We start from the raw sequence: 24,584 nt of genomic DNA on the forward strand, positions 1-24,584 counted from the left end.
AATCAAGATGAATCACAACTGTTTGAGCTTTTGTGATCGCAAACTGCAGCACTGGTAGAGATAAGACAGACGGTGGCTCGGGACCACATATTCTATCAGCACCAGCACAGTTGGTGCCAGTGTCCGTATGGAGGGAGGGAGGCTGCATGGACCTAGGTGCAGGTGCCTATAACTAGCCGGCTTCATAGCAAGCAGACTAGGTGCAGGGGCGGAATTACCAGTGGTGGTCCCACTACAAAGTCCTGCTGCTTTATGGCACCCCAAGATGCACCAGAGGGAAGCAGAGGTTCACCAAACATTTGCAGCATCGCCTCTCTAAAGGCATGTATCTGCTGCAGGGTGGATGATGGCCCACTTGGGGCACGCTGGGACAAGATGCTGAGCCAGTTCGGATTACAGAGACTGTGAGGGTGACCAACATTTATCTTGACATCCTCACACCTTCTCATCGGACTTCAAGTGGCGCTTTGGAGACTGGTCCTGCATCCTGCTTTTCATGCTTATGTTTGAATTGAACAATCAGAAGACTTCAAGCAGTGAGTGGGCATTTAACAGCCACCACCAGCAGAACGCTGCTTTATGTGCTTGGCGACGTAAAGTTCTGCCTCCCAGTTTCGGATGGCTTTCTGGTGCAAAAGGGCAAACTTGTTGCGCAACTGAAGAGTTGTGCACAGAGCCCAAGCGGCAGAGCTCCTACATGTGCATGACCCTGCTTCCTGCAGTCTCTGCACATCTTGAAATTGACATTGCTGGTGGGAACATTGACGCACAGCACACCATGAGAGGAGTTACAAACAGTCTGAACATCCGGAACCTGGATCCACAATGAGCAACATGGAAAGAAAGGAACTGACAACAAAGGGCTGGAGTGGCACTTTTATGTGGCTATACGACATAACTTTTGGCGCAGCACCGAGTCACAGTGGAGTCACACAAATCCACCTGTCCCTGGTGCCAGACTGGACATGGAGAATTCTTGTGAAAGAATCCCTCAGATCCAGTATGGCACCTGGGAAGCACCAGAGGATTCACTCCGGATAGTCAACCTTTACCTGCACACAAAGTGAGATGAGATTTACTCATAAATCCAGTATTTTAATTCATCGAGGAAAAGAGTTTTGCACATACACCAAATATTCCAATCCACCAAGAAATTCACATCTCACCGATGTCCTTGACCACAAACTGTCAGAGGTCTGCTCCTCAAGCAAACGTTCCAATAGATCCGAAATGCATGCTAGAGACGAGCCCCTTAATTTGTACAAGCGAAAAAGAGAATTAATAAATTTAATAAAAGTAATATTTAACAAAGGACTTCTAATTCAACATAGAATACACAGAAGAGTGATACCACAGGAATGGGCGAGCTTTACATGCAAGGAAAGCTTTCACATCCATCACCGAACACATGCTCCCCTGAACAAAGTGAGATAGGCTTGCTCTCATAATGCATCTTCTATACCACCAGAGAAGACACACTGAAGAGCTGTCCTTTCTCGGCACAACTTTGTCAAGGGGATTGATCTAAAAGAAAACTCTGTCCTCCACCACATTGTTTGCAACTAGATTAAACAACTTAACAACATCTCCATAAGAAACCCTGCTATCAGTCCTACCAACCAGACAAAAAAGCTCCAAAGTCACACGAGGAGGCGGAACGGACCCAATGTTCTGTTGTTGCGGTGCAGATCCTGCCACAACTAATGCCAAGCTTCAAAACATTCAATACAAACCATGGAGCGGGAGTCGCATACAAGAAAGGCAACAATCTCAACAAAGAACAGATAGGGGCGTGCACAGCAACATAAGAACCACACACTAGCATTTTTAAATACCTCGCATTCTCTTCTAGAAAAGGCACCAAATATTTGAGCACATTTATAGGAACCACACCAATATAATGGCAAACCACACCAATCTAGAGTAGAAAGCAGCAGAAATGAAAATCTCATTCTTTTAATGACAAACCCTTGTCTGCCATTCGTGCTGCCATATTACTCCTTCTGAGGATGTGTTTCCATGATGTGTGTGGGTGTGTGCACTGATGTGGAAGCCTGTTCTGGTTTATCTTCCTTACTACACTGACCCCTCGGAGGAAGCTTCTCTGTTTTCCCCCTCAGAACTGGACATTCAGCCAACAGAGTTCTGTGTGTTTGAATAAAGGTGGCTGTTCCAGGACAACGAGCCTTCCCATTCGTGCTTACCTGTACTCTTCAGTAGATCTTCTCTACACTTCTTTTGTGTGCAGTGTCGTCAATAACTGGTTGCCCTGTCTTGGCTTGCTCTCTGTCTACAGTAGTTCAAGTTCTTGCACTCTCTTTCTGTAACAATCCTAGCTCACCCAGCCTTCTGTGATCTCCCTGCAGGAGTTTGTCCTCATTCCCTCCACGTATTCCCCCATGTACTCTGTAACAGTTCCTGCGCATCCTTTCTCTCTATGCCAACCCCGAGCAATGCCACTGCTTCCTGTCTTACTCCTTTGTATCTCCTTAGCAGTTCCTGCGCATCCTTTCTCCATGCCAACCCTGAGCAGTGAGACTGCTTCCTGTCTTACTCCTTTGTATCTCCTTAGCAGCTTTTGCTCATCCTTTCTCCATGCCAACCCTGAGCAGTGCCACTGCTTCCTGTCTTACTCCTTTGTATCTCCTTAGCAGCTCTTGCTCATCCTTTCTCCATGCCAACCCTGAGCAGTGCGACTGCTTCCTGTCTTACTCCCTTGTATCTCCTTAGCAGTTCCTTGCGGTCTTACTCCCTCCTATCTCCTTAGCAGTTGCTGCTCTTCCTGTCACTGTCTCCTCAGCAGTCCTAACGCTCCCAGTTTGTCTCCTTTGCCCCTCTTTGAGATCAGCTCCTGTGGCCCCTGAATGCTTCCGTCCTTCATGCTTTCCATTCTGCAAACCACTAATAACCACTCATTCCATTTTTTAAGGACGTTTTATTTTAAATCAGTTCCATGAGTAACAAAGTGAACCCAAATTTAAAAAAACAGAGAAAACAATCCAAGATAGCCACAGAAGGGCAAAAAGAAGACATTTTAAACTCTCCCAACACAACTAATACGAAATGAAGCATTAAGGAATGGCAGCGTCAAGCACACAGAGTTCATGTGCTCCCATGCATGGATGGACCGTGAGTGCCCACGATGGTTGGAAATGCAGCTCAAGCTAGTAGTGTGCCAATCTGAACCAAAGAGTCTGGCAGATCTTTGATATGACCGCCGTCCAAAGACCCTGACCCCCCAGGCTATTCATTCCCTCCCCTTAGTCAGACTGTCGTCCGGACCTACGTCGTGATGGGCAATCATTAAAGGGCAGCTCCATATTTGGGTCTGTGGTGCCAGCAGTAGGGACACGAACAGACCACTATTCTTTTTCAAATAACCAATTTGTTTAAACACCTGCTGGTGACCTACAATCAGATAGTAACTACAAGTTCCACTACGTACTCAACAATGCAATTTCAGTTCTCATTCACCCCCTTTGTTCGGCCCATATGGAGGACACTCCACTGACCCATAAAATGTCCCAGCCAAAAACACTGTTCTTTGGGAAATTACTAACTGCATTGTAAACTAGTTTCATTGTTAAAGTATTGTCACCATCATTAAACGGAAATCCTCCGTCACGGATATCACCTCACCAGTCCCAAATCATGTGATGCATCACTGTAGGGGATAATGAAGCATTGGTCACTAGGATCGCCTACATCTAGCAGGACCACCCTTTGTGCTGCCGTGAACGAGCGGACAATGGTGATGAATCGATGATCGCTGCCTTCAACTTGCCTCGGTCAGAGTTAACCCGCCCTGTTCTCCGGGTTAGGACGACATTGGTCACCATCCTTCCTTTTCCTCCTCTTCAACCTTTGACTACTCTCAGGTGATGTTTATAGATCTGCCATGTTTCATTGTTAGTGGCTATTGCACTCTGGTAGTTCTTCAAGTTAAAAATAGTTGTTTTTTATAGTGCCTGATTTACGTCCTGTGGGGACTCCTTTCTCGTTTACTTCTTTCCAAAATTAGTTTACAATACCCTCTGGGCTCTTCCTTTTCTGCTGCTCATCTCTCAACTCGCTTTGCCCTGATTACAAAAGGGAACAATCGTAGTCAAAAAACCTTTGCCCCAAACTACTGCTCCGTGATGCAAAAAACATTGCAGCAGATCTGGTTTCACTCAGCGAATCCATTTTATTTTTAAAGCATTACGTACAAGCCTTGGGTCATAAACCCCGCACATCTTCAAACTGACAAATACCCTAGTCTAAAAGATGAGCATCAGAACAGACCTTTTCATTTTCATACTTCAGTATAAACCACCGCTTGGTGGTCATCTAGGAACAGTGTCCATCCAGGCGGACTGATCCAGAAGGCAGGAGGAGTGAAACATGAAATGGGGGAAAGGTAGAACTGGGGAGAAAAATGTTGGGATAAAGATTTCTTGTGCGATGGGAGCTGGAGAATGGCTAAGGCCTTGAAAGGGGGTTGGGGAACTAGAAATGGTTGAGCTACAAATGATTAAAGGAGGAAACTTCAAAATAAGCAAGATGGGAGGGAACATGGACTTCCGTAGACAGAATATTGGGGGAAATCGCACTATTCTAGGGAACAGGAGCAATCAGCAGCAGGGACCCTTTAAAGAGGTCTGGATATTCAGGCTCGGCCCTGTAGAACAGGAGAGAGCTTCATCTTGAACCTTCTCATATTCATGCGCCGCACACCAAAGGCATCGTGTTTAAAATGGGGAGCACCTCCGGGAGGAATACCATGGCATAAGCAGTGAATAAATCAAAGTCTGAAATGCATAAAACAATGGGCTGCAAGATATTTGCAGCCATGTACTACTGTGATCCCCCCACCAAGCCCAGGAGGACAGATTTAATTTCTGATTTAAACACTGGTTTATTCCGAAATACTGGTAAGATTACTGTGAACCGTACAAGTCTAACTTGCAATCACTTTAGTTGACACACTGGCACAGGACTAACTTTGATGCTTCCACTTCCGGCTGCAGATATGAAATGACATGAGTATGAAGTGGGGCGGAGAACCCTTTCGTTTGAGTTTTTAAACAGCCCCCTCCCGACTCCCTGCCCAGTTGCCCCGCTGTCCTCCCTTCCCAATGCAAGGGCTGTCAGAGTTTGCAGCTGTGAAATGGCATTCGAAGGAGAGCAAAGCTGGGTGCAAGGAGCGCATGGGTGGTGCAGACATAGCAGAGGTGGCACTACCTGTAAGCTGGTCAGAGAGGGGGGTGAGAGCAGGCAGAGAGGGTTTGGAAGGATGGAGCAGCACAGGAACACTTTTAGCGCTGCGAATTGAGGCTGATGGCAGAGCACATTCGCCAATGGATCTGCTTCTCATAGCTTCAAGGAAGGAGAGAAAGAGAGAGAAGGGGGGAGCCAAGAGGGAGAGAAAGAAGAGTGACAATGAGAGACTTTTGTGCCACAACAGCAGCGAACAGCGAGGCGGACAAAGAAAAGCAACCACAAACAACACAAAGACCTTCCACCCTCCGCCCTCCCACCAACAGATATCCCAGGCAACCCTCCGACCAACAGATATCCCAGGCAACACACAGCACTCTGCTTCGGTTCATTCCTAGTTCTACAAATCACTCAAGAACCCTGTAGAGTAGTGACATTCTACCACCAGCATCAAACAAAGCACTCTGTTCAGCAGAAAGTTATCTTTCAATATTTAATGTCCAGAAGTATGCACCGCCCTGCCTATGCCACAGAGGAGCTCACGGGCAACCAGCATTACCAAACACTTTGACAAATGGGCGACGGTGGTTGAAAGAGGGTAGATTCTCAAGTATGAAATGCAGGTGGGAGGAAGAAAAACCGCATACTGAAAAAAAGATCTTCCTACAAATATTCCTCGGCATAGCTAGATCTAAGGGGGCATAGTCCCTGGAACTAGCAGCCAATGCAAGGCATGAGCAGAAGGCATGAGGAGCAGAAGGCATGAGGAGCAGAAGGCATGAGGAGCAGCCCAGCTGGACCCTCTACAGATCACGCACGTTTACAAGCAGAAGGACTGCAGTGGCAGCTATCTCTGCTCAGACAGTATGTCCATAGACATCCACCCGGGCAGGAGACCCTGAAGACCACGCCCATAGGGCTATAAAGTCCTCGGCTCCTTCCTTGCCAGGAAAAGTTCCGCCGCCACCTGAAGGTGAAAAGCGATGTATAAAGCGGTCACTTAGATCTGTGCCCTTAGAATTCGAGCGCTCTCTCAACACTGGAGGTACCTCTCGGTCTCCAGAGAAGAGTATTGTAAGAGTATGGCATACACGTCCCTTGATTCAAATGGACGTGTTAAGCAAGACTCCGTGTAACGTTACGACGAGTGTTTCACAGAAGGGGTTACAGCTGCTCTGTCGAGAAACAGTGCATCAAAGTTACACTCGTGAGCAGCAATAACACAAGTGACATAAGACTATCAGTTGAGGGTATAGATTCTAACCCAAGAATTTAGGAGGACATTCAAATCCTGAACCAAATCTGGCTTTTTTGTCAGGACCAGGGAGGAAGACTAAACCAAGACGTTCTGAAAAATGTTTACCAGCGACTTCGTTTATAAAGAGAAAGCACATCAGAAAGACTTCCGAAAATGACTACTATAGAGGGTTTGCATGATTCACTAATAATGCCAGAAATGAGCTTCTAAGAAACAAAGATGAGACATGGATAGCGGAGCAGACTAGAGCACGCAAGCTACTCCTCAAAGCCCATTTACAAAAGCAGGCCATATACCACTGTATTATGATCCTGTAAGGGATTTCAAGCGGCCTGAATGGAGCATGACCTTTCAAGCACGCATGTTTTGGAATTATAGGGAGTAATGGAAAATTTGGCATCACCTCTGAGAAAGCGGATCTTACCGGAGTGGAGTTTGGTTAGTAGAACAAGGTCTGAGAACTATATTTAGTTGGGCTGCAAGTCATTTTAGAAGGAGCACGTTTTTTGCGGCTTGAGGGTCACTTTATGAAGTAAGAGAGGAAAACAAAGCAGTTACTTACCTTGGGTAACGCTCTTTCCTTTGAACAGTAAAACTTACAGCAGATTCCTCTCTTTGTGAGCATGCCTAGGTGCCAGACTGGATCCAAAAAACTGAAAGGCAGTGCTCCTGCGTCCTGGTACAAGGCACAGTGGCACTCTGTGTCCAGCTCCGTTCACGCCAGGAGTGACAATCAGAGCTTCACGTAAGCGCCAATCATGCACAATGATGTCAGATTCTGTCGCAAGCTCATCCACGCCCTCAGATGCGGAGCCCATTCTATAACTGGGAGAACCAGTGTGCAGATTCCGAAACTGGGACCCTTTTAAATAAAAAGGAGACCATCCATAGAATAGAAAAAAGGATGGCAGAGTGGAATCTGCAATTAGATAAGGTATCCACCCCAGAAAAAAGCATTTATGAAGAGAAGTTGCTCTTCTAACTGCAGGTTCCTCACATCGTGAATAGACACCAACCCGTACCTCCCAGGACGGTAAGGCTGTGGAGTGGCTCAGATTAAAAAGTTCTAAAGGACCGAACAGGCAAAATGCCCACCGCGGCAGACCGGACTGGCAAGGCAACAGAGCTTTGTGGACATGTGCAGCGATGCCCAGGTAGCTACCCGACAGATATGCAGCACTGGAGAGGCTTATCCATCAAAAGATGGCCAGCTTCTGCATCGCCTTGCCCTTCTTTGTTCCAGAGACCCCCACAAAGAGCGGATTGTCCACCCGATGTTCCTTGGTGCCACTGATGGAAAAGGTGAGCACTCTCTTGGGATCCAAATAGAGTCTCTCATCTTAGGGATGAGGCAGAACAAAAAAGGTCAGAAGAGTGATGACTGGTCTGATGCTAAAATAAGAATAATTTGAAGATTTATATAGCGCTGCTTATCACCCATGACGGTATCCAGACGCTATCCATGGGCACGGGGGAGATTAAGTGATTTGCCTAGAATCACGGGATGTTGAGCAGACACCGAGACGCGAACACAGATCCCCAGCTCTGCCCGCTGCACCATAGCCTCTCCCCATCACCACCTTCGGTAAGAATGCTCTTCACGTCTTTACCATCAGTTTGTCTAGGAAAAAAGGTAGTAAAATGTGGGCTGGACGGAGAGAGTGTGACTCTAACTTACATGGCTTGCTGATGTTTATGCAACGAACAAGATCGTTTTTAAGGGGAGCAGGTGCAGAGGACAACTGTGCTTTGGTTCAAAAGGGGTACACATGAGGGGATGGAGTCGCAATGTAGCATCACAAGGGGGCTTGGATGGAAACGTATGTTGCAAACCTTTAACAAAATGCATCACAACAGGTGATATGAACAAGGACTGCTAGTCCGGCAAATGTAAAAAAGCCGGGAGGGCCAACAACGAACTTTAACAGCACCGATAGCAAGTCAATGTTTGGCCAAAGATAAAGTAAACAACAATACACCCAACAAACTTATCCCAGCGCCCGATACAGGCAGATTTCGTGGAAGGGTGCAGGGCTGCCAGACTACATCAGTGACTTTGGAGGGAGGTCAAAAGAGTGTAACTGTTGCTGCTTATTCCCCTCAAATTGCGGTGCCGGTTGCCTCAGGACCAGGTGCAAGATGTCCCCTGGTGCTGCGAAGGAACATCCTCCCTAAAGGAAGGCAGATCAGAGGGCAGATGCTTAGGTGCAGACGTTGTGTATTCACCCTGCTGGCCTGAGCCAGAGGCACTAGGATGGCGTGGGCCCAGTCGTTCCTCATCTTCTTCAGAACTCTGGGTAGGAGAGGGAGCAGAGGGAAGGCATACAGGAGTCCCATGCTCCACTACCTGCAGAATGTCTCTTTAGGGAGAGACTTCCTGAACAATCTAGCATGTGAAAGTGTTGACACTGCGCTTTGGAGAAGAGATTGAGCCAGGGTTCTCGCCATTGCTGGAAGACACCCTGCACCTCCTTCGGGTGAAACTGCCATTCATGTTCCACTAGGCATCAGTGGCTGAGGTCGTCCGTCATGGCATTCAAAGATGCTGCCAGGTGGTGTACTGCCAGTGAAATGCCCTGACGATTTAGCCAGCTCTAGAGGTACAGAGCATTCTGGCACAGGATACAAGGCTGCATCCTGTTTTGCTTATTGCAGGACCAAATTGCAGTTGTGTTGTCCATGAGAAGCTGAACCAGCCTTCCCTTGATGGTCGGCAGGAAGGCCTTGAACTCCCAGAGAATCACCCACAGCTCCATCATATTTATATAGAGAGGGGTCATTTAAACTCCACCTCTCACAGATGGCCTACCCAGCACAGCAGTCCCGCGCCAGTCTATACCGTCAGCTCTTAGTGGAGTAAGCTGAGGGTTCTGCAGCTGGTTCAACTGTGCTACAGCAGCCACCACTACAGATCTTTAGCAGTCTCCTCCAACACCGGATTGGAATCTGGCAGGTTACCAGGAGCTGGGACCACCGAGACTTCAGATCCCACTGCAGAGCCCACATATGCCATCTGGCATGGTTGGGGAGCAGGCTGTAGGAAGTAGGTCAAGAAGCTTCAGAGCCACCCTTGCAGAGACCCAGGACCAAGGCTGAAACAGCAGATCATAAGGTGAACGTCCTCGACCTCATGGTCCAGAGTAAGGTTCAAAGACGCACTATATCCAGGAAGCTACTGACAAAACGGAGCTTCTGTGAAGGAGTCAGGTGTGACATCAGCAGACTGATGGAGAACTCCAAATATGCCAGAAGGTTTAGCTCGTACGGAGGTGGTACATGACTAACTGTGCCAGGTGGGACAGAGGATTGAGACGCATGTTGCCCCCGATAGCCTGGTCATTTTCTTTTGGGCCTATGGCCCGACCTCGAAATTGCTGGGAGGCCTGTTGTGTGGGCATGTCGCCTGATGCTACTGATATGCCTAGTCACTGGCATATCTCCAAAAAGGACTAACTGTTGGGGGGTTGAGGGAGGGAGGGAAATCGCCAGACTGGTGCCGAAAGGCTCAAAGTGTGTGCTGCAGCTTGACTCTCCTTAAAATGCTCCAGGGCCAGTCCACCTTTTCTCCAAACAGCTGGGTACCATTGAAGGCCATTACAAAAAATGGGGTAACCCTGGATTGGTCAAGGACCTGGGTCCAGTATAATACAAAACGCAATGGTCCTAGACCTTCTTTAGAAATACATAAATCAGTTCCCTGTTTGGATATAATTTAGTGATAATTCACATGAGCATTCTCAGGCACCACGTACCAGCTCATAGTATAAAATACCTTATTCAAACATAGAATTTAAAGAGTGCAATAACCCATTACTTTGATCACCACGCATTTTATTCCTCTGTCGATGGTGTACAATTCAAAAAACAAGTGTAGGAGGATGTGAAAGAGAGGACTTCGAAGTAGTGACATAGAAAAAGGGAAAAATATTAGTATTTTAAAACAACTGGACTGGTTGTAATTCACCGTCCTATCAAGCCTGGCCAAGTTCGCAATAAACAATAAGTTGATTACACTTTACAATTACGCATTAATAAATTCTTGCGTTGCACGTTTTTGGGAAAAGAATGTAGGGTCCAGGCTAAAGTATCGGGGCGTCGACGTTTCGACCCGTCTTTCTGGCCACGAGGGTAATTCAAGCCTCGGCCTTGCGGATCTTCCTCAGGACAGGGTGGAGCAACCAGATTAGATATAGGGCTTAGTCAGCAACATACAGGTTTTTAACCAGAAGTACAAGCTTCCATCCTGAACCACCCCTTTGACCAGGAACATCTGTTCGGCCCAAAAGTGGATGAGGCCCTAGAGAAAATGAAAAAAGACACCGATACTGGCTAGTAACTCCAGATGGTTGATGTGGAGTAACTTTTGTTGAGGTGTTCCTCTGCCCTGCATGGTGTGATGTAATAGGTGAGCTCCCCAGCCGGAGAGCGATGCGTCCGTTGTCAGTACTATCTGAGGAACCGGGTCCAGGAACGGTCGCCCTTTGGAAAGGTTTGTGGTGTTAATGGCTATGGAGGCGGTGTCAGCTGCATCTAGGGCACAGTGGATGGAGGTATTGGTAATGGTTTTGCCCTCCTGAATTAACTCATTTGCCCTATTTTTATATTTGTCAGAGAGGTGTTGCATTATAGCTGCTAGTTTGTCATAATGGGCCATGTCGTATCTTGCCAGTAGCGATTGTGTATTAGCGATGCGCCATATGTTGGCAGCTTGGGATGCAGTGCGCTTGCCCGATGCATCCAAGAGTTTTGACTATCAGGTGGTGGTGCCTCGCCTGATGCTTGGGAGTTTGCCCGCTTTCGTGCTGTAGACACTACTAGGGAATCTAGTGGTGCTGGCCCTCTGATGTAGGAGGGATCTGTAGGGGCGGCTTTATATTTCTTCTCGATGCGCGGGTTAATGACCCTGGCTCTGACTGGGTCTTTAAAGACCTCTGGCGCATGTTTTATAACCCCTTTGAGCATGGGCAGTATGGAGGTGGCCCTATGCGTAGTGTCAAAAGTATCGAGAAGGAAGTCCTCCTCCACGGGGTCGGTATGGAGATCCACCCCGTGATAGTGTGCAGCCCTTTGGAGTAAGTGGTTGAACCCTAATGAGTCTTCGTGAGAGTGGTGTGGCTCACTGGTTAGAGGCATCAGACCCGGAAGCAGAGGACGGCCCGGGACCAGGGTTCAATTCCCGACGCGGCAGGGTCGTGGACCAGGGCCAGCGGACTCGATAAGTCTCGCTTTGGTGCCTACTCTAACCAGGGATCACACTCGGCAACTCTGGGCATTAGCTTGCCTCATCTCCACAACCATCTCACAGGGATAGCCAGGACGGGTTCCCCAGCGGTCTACAGCGCCACAACGCCTCAGGGCAGCAGTGCGCTTTACAAGACACATACATTTACATTTACATTTCTGGTGGGGATGGTCTCGAAGGGTAGAGATCATCGTGCGGGACGTTAGGAATGTCAGGGATGTTATAGTCGTCCCATGGGTCTGGGGAGCCTGTGGGAGTGGGGTCCCCTGTAGGTAGGTCATGGGGTACGTCCCCTATGTCATCATAGACATCATCATTATCATCATCCGGAGAGGGTGTTGGGGAATGATGAGGTGGGGGGGGAGACGGAGGAGGTGGAGGCAGGGAAGGTGGAGGGGGTCGGGGGGGGGGGGGTGAAGGTATTCTCAAAGGGGAGGTCGCAGAGTCCTTCCTCTTTGGAGGTGGAGCTGGGGCAGGCTTGTCCAGCTGTCTCTTTTTGATGCTGTGCATCAAATGTCCGGTTTTGGGGTCCTTGATCAATGTCTTTTACAAAGGATCAGGTGTAAAAAGTTCTTCCGAGGGTGGTTTGTCCGTGGGCGCCGAAGGCATCGGGGCCGTAGGTTCTCGTTTTAGAGTCTGCGCTAGTCCGCTATTTGGAACTATGCGGCCTGGAAAGGGCTGTTTGTTTACTCAGTGCTGAGATGGTTTTCGGCTTCGAGCTATCGGTGTCGGTGGCCTTGTGTTTTTTGCTCGGTTCCGGGGATGGTGTCGGTACCGAGGAGCTGGAGCTGATTTTCGGCACAGAGTGTTTCGGTATGGAGCTCGGTGCCGAGAGGGAGGCCATTTTCTTTTTGGGTGTCGGTGCGGAGGAGTGCTTCTCGGCACCGACGGTGGGCTGGCTCGAGCCCGAGCCGCCGGAAGGCTTAATAGGCTTCTTTACCGGTCCCGAAGGTGCAGTGTGGGAAGCAGTGTCTTTGGTCTTGCCTAGGGCTGGAGGCGAAGGCGTGACCGAAGCCTTTTTCGGTGCCGTCGAGGGTGTGGGGGGAGGGGCTTCGGTACTCACGACCCTCTGTGCCGGAATGATGTCCTCCACATCTGAATCGTCGGCTTCGGAGGCGCTGACAAGGCCCTAGTCGGTGTGGTGTTCTTCTGGAGCGTTGACGCCTTCCCCTAAGATGTCGTCTGGAATTGTCGTCGACGAGTGTGCCATGGTTCTTCGTGCCCTTCGGTCTCGAACGGTTTTCTTGGACCGGAAGAACTTGCACGCCAGACAGTCTCGAGCCTCGTGTTCAGGGGAGAGTCAGAGGTTACATACTTCGTGAAGGTCGGTGTGGGGGAATTTGGACCCACATCGAGGGCACTTCTTGAAGGGAGTCATTTCCATTAGCCAGGACCGTAGCTTGGGTAGGCCCGAAGGCAGTCGTCGACGACTGGAATCGAAGGTCTTGATCGATGAGAGCTGCGCAGAGTGTGGAGATCGCGATCGAAAACAATACCGCGAAGTGGGGTGAGGATTGCGCGTCGATAGAAGAACTGGAAACTGTTCGGGAACCGGAGCGCGAAGATTACATCCGACCCGATGGCGGAAAAAAACAATCTGAGGATGGATCCGAAGCCCATGCGCAATACGATCCAAAGGAGGAGTCACATACCTCGTGACTTCCGAAGACTTTCCAAGAGGAAAAACAACTGCAAACATCCGGGCCCAACACCAGATGGCGATCTATGCACAGTGTGTAATCTGCAGCTCATATGCCTCGAACATAATAAACATATCAAAAAAGGCACTAAAGATCAGAAAAAATGATCCCTTCCTACAGTGACCAGTCCAAACCCTTGAGGAGAGGGCTAACGTCAGGGTGTTCCTCCACTCCAAGGAGGAGGGACATTCAGAAACAATGATCCCCTCCTACAGTGACCAGTCCCGAACCCTGGAGGAGAGGGCAAGACTCAGGGTGTTCCTCCTCTCCAAGGAGGAGGGGCATTCAGAAACAATGATCCCCTCCTACAGTGACCAGTCCCAAACCATGGAGGAGAGGGCAAACGTCAGGGTGCTCCTCCTCTCCAAGGAGGAAGGACATTCAGAAACAATGATCCCCTCCTACAGTGACCATTCCTGAACCCTGGAGGAGAAGGTGAACATCATGGTGTGCCTCCTCTCCAAGGAGGAGGGACATTAAGAAACAATGATCCCTTCCCACAGTGACCATTCCCTAACCCTGGAGGAGAGGGTAAGCCTCAGGGTGTTCCTCCTCTGCAAGGAGGAGGGACATTCAGAAACAATGATCCCCTCCTATAGTGACCAGTCCCAAACCCTGGAGGAGAGGATAAACGTCAGGGCATTCCTCCTCTCCAAGGAGGAGGGACATTCAGAAACAATGATCCCCTCCTATAGTGACCATTCCCGAACCCTGGAGGAGAGGATAAACGTCAGGGCATTCCTCCTCTCCAAGGAGGAGGGACATTCAGAAACAATGATCCCCTCCTATAGTGACCATTCCCGAACCCTGGAGGAGAGGATAAACGTCAGGGCATTCCTCCTCTCCAAGGAGGAAGGACATTCAGAAACAATGATCCCCTCCTATAGTGACCAGTCCCGAACCCTGGAGGAGAGGATAAACATCAGGGTGCTCCTCCTCTCCAAGGAGGAGGGACATTCAGAAACAATGTGGTGCATCAGCTCATGGATGAAAAAGACACTGGCGCTTTTGGACTTTAACCATATAAAGCACAGGTTTGCATGGAACATGGACAAGGTTATGTAACCAATATTTTGAAGGGTTTGTTGGTTTCAGGGAAAGGATTCCTAGAACCCTTGAATCACAATGTCCTCGATGACCCACATAGGAAGGGACTTTGAGCAAATGACTGCGGAGAACATTATCCACATAAACAATAAAGAAATTGTGAGTACAGACATTGGCCCTTGTTTGATCCGTAGCATCGGAGAGAAAGCTGAAGGAGAGACAGGGGGCCTGCTGGTTGAGAGCATCCACAGAAGCGAGGCCGGGAGTCAACCTGGGCTTCCAATTGTGAATGTCTCTCTGCTGTGCAAAACTGCTCTGACCCCATCTCAACTGGGAAGTGACATCCCCAGGAATCAATCAGGAAGAAGGGTTTGGACTTTGGCGTAAGGAAACATTCACTGACAAGAGACACTACTTCCAACAACAGCAACACTAACAGGGCGAAGCAGAGGTGTAACATATCTATACTGTTCATGTGGGGAGGCTGGATCAGGGATGGGATTTACTCGCTATGCCAGCTGCTGACAAAACCAAACCATAAACCTCTGTCCCAGGTCTTTGACTCGCGAGGATGCAGAGTCCTCTTTACCCTCACCTGAGGGTCCATGATTTAATTTCTCTGCCTCATCGGGTACGTGATATGATCACTGTGTTCCTTCAGGCTACTTTTGGTTTCGTGCCCAACGCCAGGAGGCAGAAGCACACTGCCATACTGTACTTGTAACTGCTGGTAGTCAGAAAGTAAATTAATGTAACTTGGCTTCCTTTAGAAGACACTCTACAGCTTCGAAGGGTGTCATTTTGACCGCTCATATCCAGCCCAATAAGCGTTGCTGAGCTCACAGGTCAGTCGGGCACCAATAATGATACAAACTAGATTAGCAGAGACATCATTATAGTTAGCATTGGCCTACTTGTGAACTTGTCAAAGACTGAAGCCAATGGGAAGCGAAGGGAGTCCCAGTTCACTTTAGGACAGCTTGATATGTCTGCACATGCTGTCGATGTATACCTTTACTTTACTGTGAACATTCTCGCATGAGAAATTTGATGCAGAATACAGATCAGAACCGGTCTGCCTGTTGCGGGGGTTAAGCAACTGTTCCAAGCGAATGTAGTTCTGAGGTCGGGCTGGTGCGTGTCCTTTGTATTGTTATTGCAGGAAATTATATCTAGCACCATTGTCATTTCCTAGCTGGCGAATTGATGCATTATATACGACTCACTGGATGGTACTGACCCTGTCCTAAGATGCTTGTATTTCCACAAAATGCTAATAAAATAGGTTTAATTTTGATTTCTTTTTTAAATAGAGTCACCGCTCCACTGACAATCGCCATCCGAGGGAAATCTGTGGGTGGATGCCAGAGGAAGCTACAGGTGAGTCTCTGGGCCTGCACAGCATGTTTGGGCTTTGTCAGGAATCCTCTGAGCGAAGGTGAACTAATTCTGCTATTCAGGAAGGTAATGTCAGCCAAGGGCATGGATCCAGAGGGCTCGGCTGTTAATGCATGCATGAGGCTAATGCCAGCCAAGGGCACTGATACAGAGGCTTCGGCTGTTACTGCAGGAGGCTAATGCCAGCCAAGGGCACGGATCCAGAGGCTTCGGCTGCTATTGCATGCATGACGGTAATGCCAGCCAAGGGTAGCGATCCAGATGCTTCGGCTGTTACTGCATGCATGAGGGCAGTGCCAGCCAAGGGCACAGATCCAGAGGCTTAGGCTGCTAGTGCATGCATGAGGCTAATGCCAGTCAAGGGCACAGATCCAGAGGCTTCAGCTGCTTGTGCATGCATGAGGGTAGTGCCAGCCAAGGGCACTGATCCAGAGGCTTCGGCTGCTAGTGCATGCATGAGGCTAATGCCAGCCAAGGGCACTGATCCAGAGGCTTCGGCTGCTTGTGCATGCATGAGGGTAGTGCCAGCCAAGGGCACTGATCCAGAGGCTTTGGCTGCTAGTGCATGCATGAGCCTAATGCCAGCCAAGGATAGTGATCCAGATGCTTCGGCTGTTACTGCATGCATGAGGGCAGTGCCAGCCAAGGGCACAGATCCAGAGGCTTCTGCTGCTAGTGCATGCATGAGGGTAGTGCCAACCAAGGGCACGGATCCAGAGGCTTCGGCTGCCAGTGCATGCATGAGGCTAATGCCAGCCAAGGGCACTGATCCAGAGGCTTCGGCTGTTACTGCATGCATGAGGCTAATGCCGGCCAAGGGCACAGATCCTGAGTCTTCGGCTGTTACTGCATGCATGAGGCTAATGCCAGCCAAGGGCACTGATACAGAGGCTTCTGCTGCTAGTGCATGCATGAGGGTGGTGCCAGCCAATAGCACGGATCAAGTGGCTGCGGCCGTTACTGCATGCATGAGGGTGGTGCCAGCCAAGGGCACTGATCCAGAGACTTCGGCTGCTAGTGCATGCATGAGGCTAATGCCAGCCAAGGGCACTGATCCAGTGGCCTCGGCTGTTACTGCATGCATGAGGGTAATGCCAGCCAAGGGCAATGATCCAGAGGCTTCGGCTCTTACTGCTTGCATGAGGGTAGTGCCAGCCAAGGGCACTGATACAGAGGCTTCTGTTGCTAGTGCATGCATGAGGGTGGTGCCAGCAAATAGCACGGATCTAGTGGCTGCGGCCGTTACTGCATGCATGAGGGCAGTGCCAGCCAAGGGCACAGATCCAGAGGCCTCGGCTGTTACTGCATGCATGAGGCTAATGCCAGCCAAGGGCACTGATCCAGAGGCTTCGGCTGCTAGTGCATGCATGAGGGTGGTGCCAGCCAATAGCACGGATCCAGAGGCCTCGGCTGTTACTGCATGCATGAGACTAATGCCAGCCAAGGGCAGTTACCAAGAGGCTTCAGGTGTTACCTATACAGGTAGAATCCCAAAAGATCCCATTTTGCTGTTTTGGCATTTCGTGGAAATTGACAAAGGCAGTGCCAGTAGCAGTACAATAGGAGACAGTCAGACTGATTTTCCTGGTTTGGTATCCAAACATTCCCGAACACTTGCTCTGCTAGACTAGTGCACCTGGCACAGACTAGTAAATGGCACAACCAGAGGATAGAGTGCATAAGAGTGGGAGGCAAAATACTGTCTCCCTGGTGCCTTGCAATGAGCCTTACCCACAATAGATCTAGTTGCCAATCAAATAGTTCCTTTGTGCGGGGACAATAGAACTTACAGAAAGACAAGGTAATGTTCTGTGCTCGCAGAGGGATGTAGACACGCACTGTACTATAAGAGCGGGCCAACCAAGCAACCTGATGGCAACACAAGCAATGCAAAGAGAGATATGCAGATAGCGTGAGAGACAGAGGGGAAGAGAGGATGAAAGAGAGAGCAAGATAAGAGAGGGCAATAGAGAGAGGGTTACGAGGATTGAGAGAGGGGAAATGAAGGGAGAGAGAAATTATGAGAGGGAGGAGCAGAAGAAAGAGAGGGCGAGGAACAAAGATGAAGGAGAGAATGAGCAAAATGAAGAGACAGTAAAACAGAGAAATCCAGAGGGACTTTCAATTCAAAGGACACCAAAAGACAGGCAGTCAAACCCTGGGACTAACTGCACTGGTTGGGGCTGGAACAAGTGTTTGCGCTCTGATGAACTGATGTGAAAGCGTCAAGACTCATATACGCCTGCTCTGTACAGTTCAGACTGTGCTAGAAGGATGGTCTTGAAGTGAAGTGCGAGGCTCAGTCAGTGAGCAGCAATGACTGAGGCTTCTAAGCACTTGGTGCCAGCCCCCACAGCTGGCACATTATAGTTCCTCATCTGGTACAGGACTATATCCGTTATCTCCTCGGGTACACACCACCTCCACACTACAGTACATGGCTGTAGAGTAGCACTGGATTACACCAGTGCATAAAAGGATAATGTTACTTACCTAGTAAGCATCTGTTCTTGGCATGTAGAGCTGTAGATTCACATGCTTTGCATACTCCTGCCATCTAGTGTTGGGTCCAGATGTTTGCAAGTTCTTTTTCTTCACAGAAGTCTTCCAAGTCACGAGGTAGGTGACTCCTCCTTTCGGTGATTGTGCGCTTGGGCATAGACTCCATTGTTAGATTGTTTTCTAGCAGAGGGTGAGAATGGAGTTAGTAAAGGTAGAATAGAGATGTCCATGGGTATGTATGGAAAGTAAGAAAGAACTGCAACAGGTACAGGTACCCGGGGAGGAGCATGGGCGCATGTGAATTTACAGCTCTACAGGCCAAGAACAGATGCTTTCTGGGTAAGTAACATTATCCGTTTGAGGCATGTGAGCTGTAGATCACATGCTTTGCATAGACTATACATCAGTATTTTCCCAAAGTGGCGGCTACACTGTAGCTGTTGGAGTGGTCTGAAAGAGTGTTCTAAGTACTGCCTGGCCTACATTAGCTTTCTGCCTTGCTAACACATCTACACAATAGTGTTTGGTGAATGTGTGCAGTGTAGACCATGTTGCAGCTTTACAAATGTCAACTATGGGAATGTTTCCTAAGAAAGCCAAAGTAGTCCCTATTTTGCGGGTGGAATGCGCTCTAGGGGGTTGTTAAAGTTCTCTTTGCTTTCGTATAACATGTTTGAATACATTCAACATCCATCGAGCAATACCCGATTTGGATATAGGATTGCCTTAGTGAGGTTGAACAAAAGCAACAAAAAGTTCTTTTGTCTTGCGAAATGGTTTTGTTCTTTCTGTGTAATATAAACAAAGCTCCTCTAGCATCGAAAGAGTGTAGAGCTCGTCCTGCCACAGAATCTGGTTGAGGAAAGAACACGGGTAACTCAACCGATTGATTGATGTGAAAGGCAGATACTACTTTAGGTAGAAATTTAGGGTGGGTACGAAGGACCACTGTCTTTGTGAAGCTGGAAAAAGGGTTCTTCTATGGTTAGTGCCTGTAGCTCACCCACTCTCCTCAGGGAAGTAATTGCAATGAGGAAAGCGATTTTCCATGAGAGAAATTGCAGTTCACATTTATGCATTGGTTCAAAATGTGAACCCATTAATCGTGTAAGGACTATGTTAAGATTCCAGGCTGGGGCAGGTGGACGTCTTGGTGGTATAACTCTTTTTAGTCCTTCCATAAATGCTTGGATAACAGGTACTCTAAACAGAGACAAGTGCTGTCTGTTTTGGAGGTACGCGGCTATTGCAGCGAGATGTAAGCGGATGGATGTGTAAGCTAATTCTGATAGCTGCAAATTTAATAAATAACAGATGATATTTTGTATGGAAGCATCCAAAGGATTGATTTTGTTATTATTGCAATAGATAACAAATCGTTTCCATTTAGCTGCATAACAAGCTCATATGGTAGGCCTTCTGGCCTCTTTGATAATGTTCATACAATCTGGAGAAAGATTCGGATATCCGAACTCTAAGACTTCAGGAGCAAGGTCGCTAAGTTGAGTTCTTTGGGATCAGGGTGCCATGGCTCTGTGTGAGGAGACTGGACGGGAGATGTAGCTTTTGATGTGGAACTATTGATAACTCCAACAGGGTTGTGAACCAAGGTTGACGGGCCCATGTGGGAGCTATTCGGATTAGTGTGAGGGATGTTTGCCTGAGTATCCGAACCACTGATGGAATGAGTGGGAGAGGCGGAAAAGCGTATGCAAATATCCCTGACCAGTTCATCCACAGGGCATTGCCATTTAGAGAGTGGGTGTGGATACCTGGAGGTGAAAGTTGGGCATTTTTCGATCCATGTGTGGCGAAATGATCTATTTGAGGAAAACCCCAATTTTGAAAGTATGGGAGAAGAACTTGAGGGTGAAGTTCCCACTTGTGGATTTGCTACCTCGGTCTGCTGAGAAGGTCGGCAATTTAATTGTTTATTCCCGGAAGGTGTTCTGCTCGGAGATACATTTTGTGGTGTATGGCCCATTTCCAAACGTCTTGAGCCAGGTGTGACAGTTGGCGAGAGTGTTTTTGCATATAGTACATAGCGGTCATGTTGTCGGTGCTGACTAGGACAGCTTTGTCCAGGTGAACTTGAAAAGCTTTGAGCGCTAGAAACACTGCTAGCAGCTCTAGAGGATTTATGTGGAGAGCCTTTTGGTTTTGACTCCACAAGCCTTGAATTGTGTGATTCTGGAGATGAGCTCCCCAACCAGTGAGCGACGCGTCTGCTGTTAGCACGGTCTGTGGAATGGGGTCTATGAAGGGCCGCCCTTTTGATACATTTTGTGGGTTCCACCACTGCAGTGAGCGATGGGTGCGGCCGTTTACCAACACTAGATCGGTCGAATGACCCTGCGACTGGTTCCACTGACTTGCTAAGCATTCCTGGAGGGGACACATATGAAGCCTTGCATGGGGGACAATCATGATGCAAGAGGCCATCATTCCCAGCAGATGCATATACACTCGAGCTGGCAGTGAGTGGGTGGGCTGAAACGGAGCGACTAGAGCCTGAATATTGCAAATTCTGGCTGCATTGGGACAAGCTGGAGCTTTTTGAGTATCTAAAGTGGCTCCCAGATAGGTTTGTGTGTTGGAAGGTTGGAGACGAGACTTTAACACATTGACTGTAAACCCCAGTTGGTGCATAAACTGTAGTTTTATGTGAGTGTGCTGGAGACACTTTGGGTACGTACTGGCTTTGATGAGCCAGTCGCCCAAGTACAGGAAGACATGAATATGTTGTCTTCGCGGGTGTGCAGCAACTACTGCCAGGCCTTTGGCAAATACTTTGAGGGCAGTGGTGACTCCAAATGTAAGCACTTTGAACTGGTAACGCATGCACGAACCGGGTCGTTAAATATGTGGTCCACATGTCTTAACATGCCTTTGAGTATAGGGCGTGTGCGGGTGGTTCTTTGGGAACTACTAAGGGTTTCAAAGAGGAAATCCTCCTCTAGGGAATCCTTATGTAATTGTACCCCATTATACAATGCCGCGTCTCGTGGCTCAGTGGACTAATGCGTCCACTGCAGGGACCAGTGTTCGACCTCATGGTAACAGGTTCAAATCCCGGCGGGTCCACTCAGCCTTTCATCCATCTCAGGTCGATAAAATGAGTACCAGTGAGTTGGGTAACAATAAACATCTGTTATTCAGCGGCAAGATACCCAAGGGTGAACGTGCACATGACAAATACACATGTTATGTTATGTTACTAAGCAGCTATACGTAGCAGCTCTATATAGCCCACATTATCATCTTGTGGAGAAGGCTTGGTAGGATAAAGGTCAGGGTCATTATCCGTGGGAGAGTCTGCATTATAATCCTTCCAGGGGTCTGCAAGTGAAGGATCATTGCCCCCATCATCCTGATAATCAGGAGATTGTGGTTGTGGCGAATTAGTGGGAGTAATTAGTAAATGCTGTGTTTGTGGGGAAGGAGGTGATGGAGGAAGAGAAGCGTTAGTACAAACATGTTTCCGTTTATATGGAATGTGAGAAGTGTCCTCGGACTCAGATTTGCATTTATTTGGCAATATGGTTGCAATATGTAGACTTTTTGGATTAATATAAAGTTATTTTTGTTTTGGGTCTGGTTTTGTAGATAGAGCGTCGAAACAGGGATCATGTGGTGGTTGCAGAGCATCTTTATGTTTAAGTGCCGAAGTTTTCGCTGTCGGTGTCTTTGTTGCCGAAGATTTCAGATCTGAAGACGGTTTGGGTGTCGAAGGATTTGGGCCGGAGACTGGTTTCGGTTTAGAACCCAAAGGCTTCGGCTCAGTGCCAGAGTGTGGACGACTCGATCCCGAGCCGGAAGGCTTTAACAAGTGTTTCGGTGACGAGCCGGAAAGCGGGGCGTTGGAAACATTTTCTCGGTGCCCATGGCCTGAAGGCAGAGGTGGGACCTGTAAGAAAGTGGCTCTGTATATACTGCACCAAAGTAAGGTTCAGTGTGCACAGAGTCCACAGTCCCCAGAGGTTTGGCAGAGGCTAAAGTTAGATATAACCTTACTCTCTAAAGTGGTAGCTTGGTCGAGCAGTAAGGCAGTATCAGATGACAGTGTAAAGCATTTGTTGTACACACTCAGTCAGCAAATGGTCTCACACACTCAATAACTGAACTCTAGGCCAATGGTTTGTATATAAAAATATATAGTTGTTTTATTTTAGAACCACAAGTAGGTTCAAAATAGTTTCTCAGACTGAACTGCTGTAGTTGTATAATTTCAATAAGCAATATACTTTTAAATGCAATAGTTACAGTTGTTGCAATAGGCAACACAATTCAAACACACTTATAACACTACGCTCAATGGGAGTTTTTAAGTAAATGCAATTTCAATTACTTTGCGTGTGATTTTCTTACTCAGGGTTGGATCCTGGATTCAACCCTGGTGCATTTCCTGTAAACAGTTGAAAGAAATTGTTTATGTTACACAGGTGATTTTTAAGGAATATTTGTAGGTTTCAAAAATCGACACTTAGAAGAATTTCTGGCAAAAACCAGGCAATGTTATACTATGGAGGAAAATCAAGTTGGCGGTAATCACAGTTGTAATTGCTTTGTAGGGTCAGTGCTGGGCACAAAGATCCAGCACTGGGATCTCTCCTGAGAACAGGTGAGTAATTTCGTTTTCGTCGTTAGGCTTATTTTTAGTGAATATTTTAAAGTTTCAAAACTCGACACTTAGAAGAATTTCCGAGTGAAACCAGTCAATGTTACCCTATGGAGAAAAAGTGAGTTATCGGCTTTCAAGTAAGTACTTGACTGGCAGAGTTACGGTTCTGGGCATAGACTCAGGGGTCTCCCAGGGTCAGGTAGGTACAGTTGTTACACCCCCAGCGGCACAGGGTCAGCCGGGTGCAGAGAGAGTTAGGCCCAATGTTAGCCTATCGCGGGCAGGGGGCCGTTGGTTGAGGCTGCTAGCAGGCAGGCCAAAAGGCTGTGGGAGCTGGGCTCCTGGTCACTCACACAGGGCAAGTGGGGAAGTAAGATAGGCTAGAGGATGGACTTCCAGGGGCACTTGGGTGGCTGGGTGCAGGGTGCTTTTGAGCCGTCGGGAACTCAATGTATGTCAATAGAGAAGCTACCAGATGAACAAACGCTGCAAGCTCGGGACGGAGATTCTTCAGGTGCGACCACCACTTTGAGAGTTAAGTTGAGAAGCTGTAGGTTAGGTAGGCACCCAGGAGCTGGGCACAGGGGGCCGCAGGGTGCCGGGTGCAGGGGTGTCTTTTCGCATCGGGAAATCTTACCCTCGGCTGGTCGCAGTTGGGGGGGTCTCTGGTGTTGAGGCTGCAGGCGTCGTCAGGAGCGTCGAGGAGGGTCCTTGGGTGCTGGATTCTTGGTCACAGTCGCCGGGAGGAAGTCCTTGTGGTCTTTGTCCACTCAGGCACAGGCCGGGCTCGGCGGGTGCAGAGTGTGCAGGAGTCGCAGTTCCTGGCTGGCACCAGGGGTTTGTTACTTGCTTTGAGCAGAACCACTGCTCGTGGGAGTCCCAGTCTTTTAGATGAGCAAGGCAGTCAGGTCCTCCGGGGTTTGAGGTTGCTGACCACTGGAGACGCCGGGTTTTAGCAGGAGCAGGTTCGAGGGTCGACAGGCCTGAAGGGCGGGGGCCAAGTCAGTTGGTGTCGTCCTCTTGTTAGGAGCTGCAAGGCTTGTCTTCTTTCTTTTTGTTCTTCTTTCTTGTTTCCGATTCGGGATCTGAGGACGGAAGGTTCAGGGAGCCCCTAAATACTAAATTTAGGGGCGTTACAGGTAGGTAGAGGTCAAGGACCAATGGGTTCCTTCCCTGGGGTGGGCACTCCCCCTAGCCTGCCACTCTCCAGTGTGAGGGGGGCAGGAGCCTAGTCCTGATTGGGCAGGGCTCCCCATCCTCAAGATGGCGAGAGCCCGGAGTTGTGCCTCACCTCGCCTCCCCCACCTGAGGGGTGGGGTTGGCAGAGGCTGGCACTCCCCCTTTCCTCACTTAGGTTTTCCCGCCGATCTTCCCGCCAGAGTGGGGTCAGAACCGGTAGGGGCCAGATGCTGAGTACAGCAAGTGGCCTGGAGAAGCTCACAAAGGCGGCATGCCTTTGAAGCTTCCCCTGCCCATCCTGGGGGAGGAGACCTAGCACCTCGCCCAGGACATGCATTGTTGCAGACCCACGAGGGCAGATAGCTCTCTACCCAGGGGTCGAGCAACATGTTTGCTGGGTGGCCGCCTAGGCAGCCTCTCAGTCAGGACGCTGGTTGT

The 24,584-nt window shown here is 48.8% G+C and overlaps 1 protein-coding gene across 9 annotated transcripts in view; it reads right to left on the bottom strand.

Moving 5' to 3' along the window:
• Positions 1–24,584, bottom strand: part of RALGAPA1 (Ral GTPase activating protein catalytic subunit alpha 1) — a 717,351-nt gene that overhangs the window by 486,485 nt on the left and 206,282 nt on the right. For 5 of the 9 annotated variants that reach the window (XM_085627451.1, XM_085627446.1, XM_085627450.1 and 2 more), the window contains exon 17: positions 5,224–5,358. The exons of the other annotated variants lie outside the window; for them this stretch is intronic. In XM_085627451.1, coding sequence (XP_085483577.1) covers positions 5,224–5,358 — 135 coding nt within the window. The remainder of the gene's footprint in view (positions 1–5,223; positions 5,359–24,584) is intronic. 9 annotated transcript variants of the gene reach the window in all.

The sequence above is a fragment of the Triturus cristatus genome, chromosome 9 (genome assembly GCF_964204655.1).
Source record: "Triturus cristatus chromosome 9, aTriCri1.1, whole genome shotgun sequence".
NCBI lineage: Eukaryota > Metazoa > Chordata > Amphibia > Caudata > Salamandridae > Triturus > Triturus cristatus.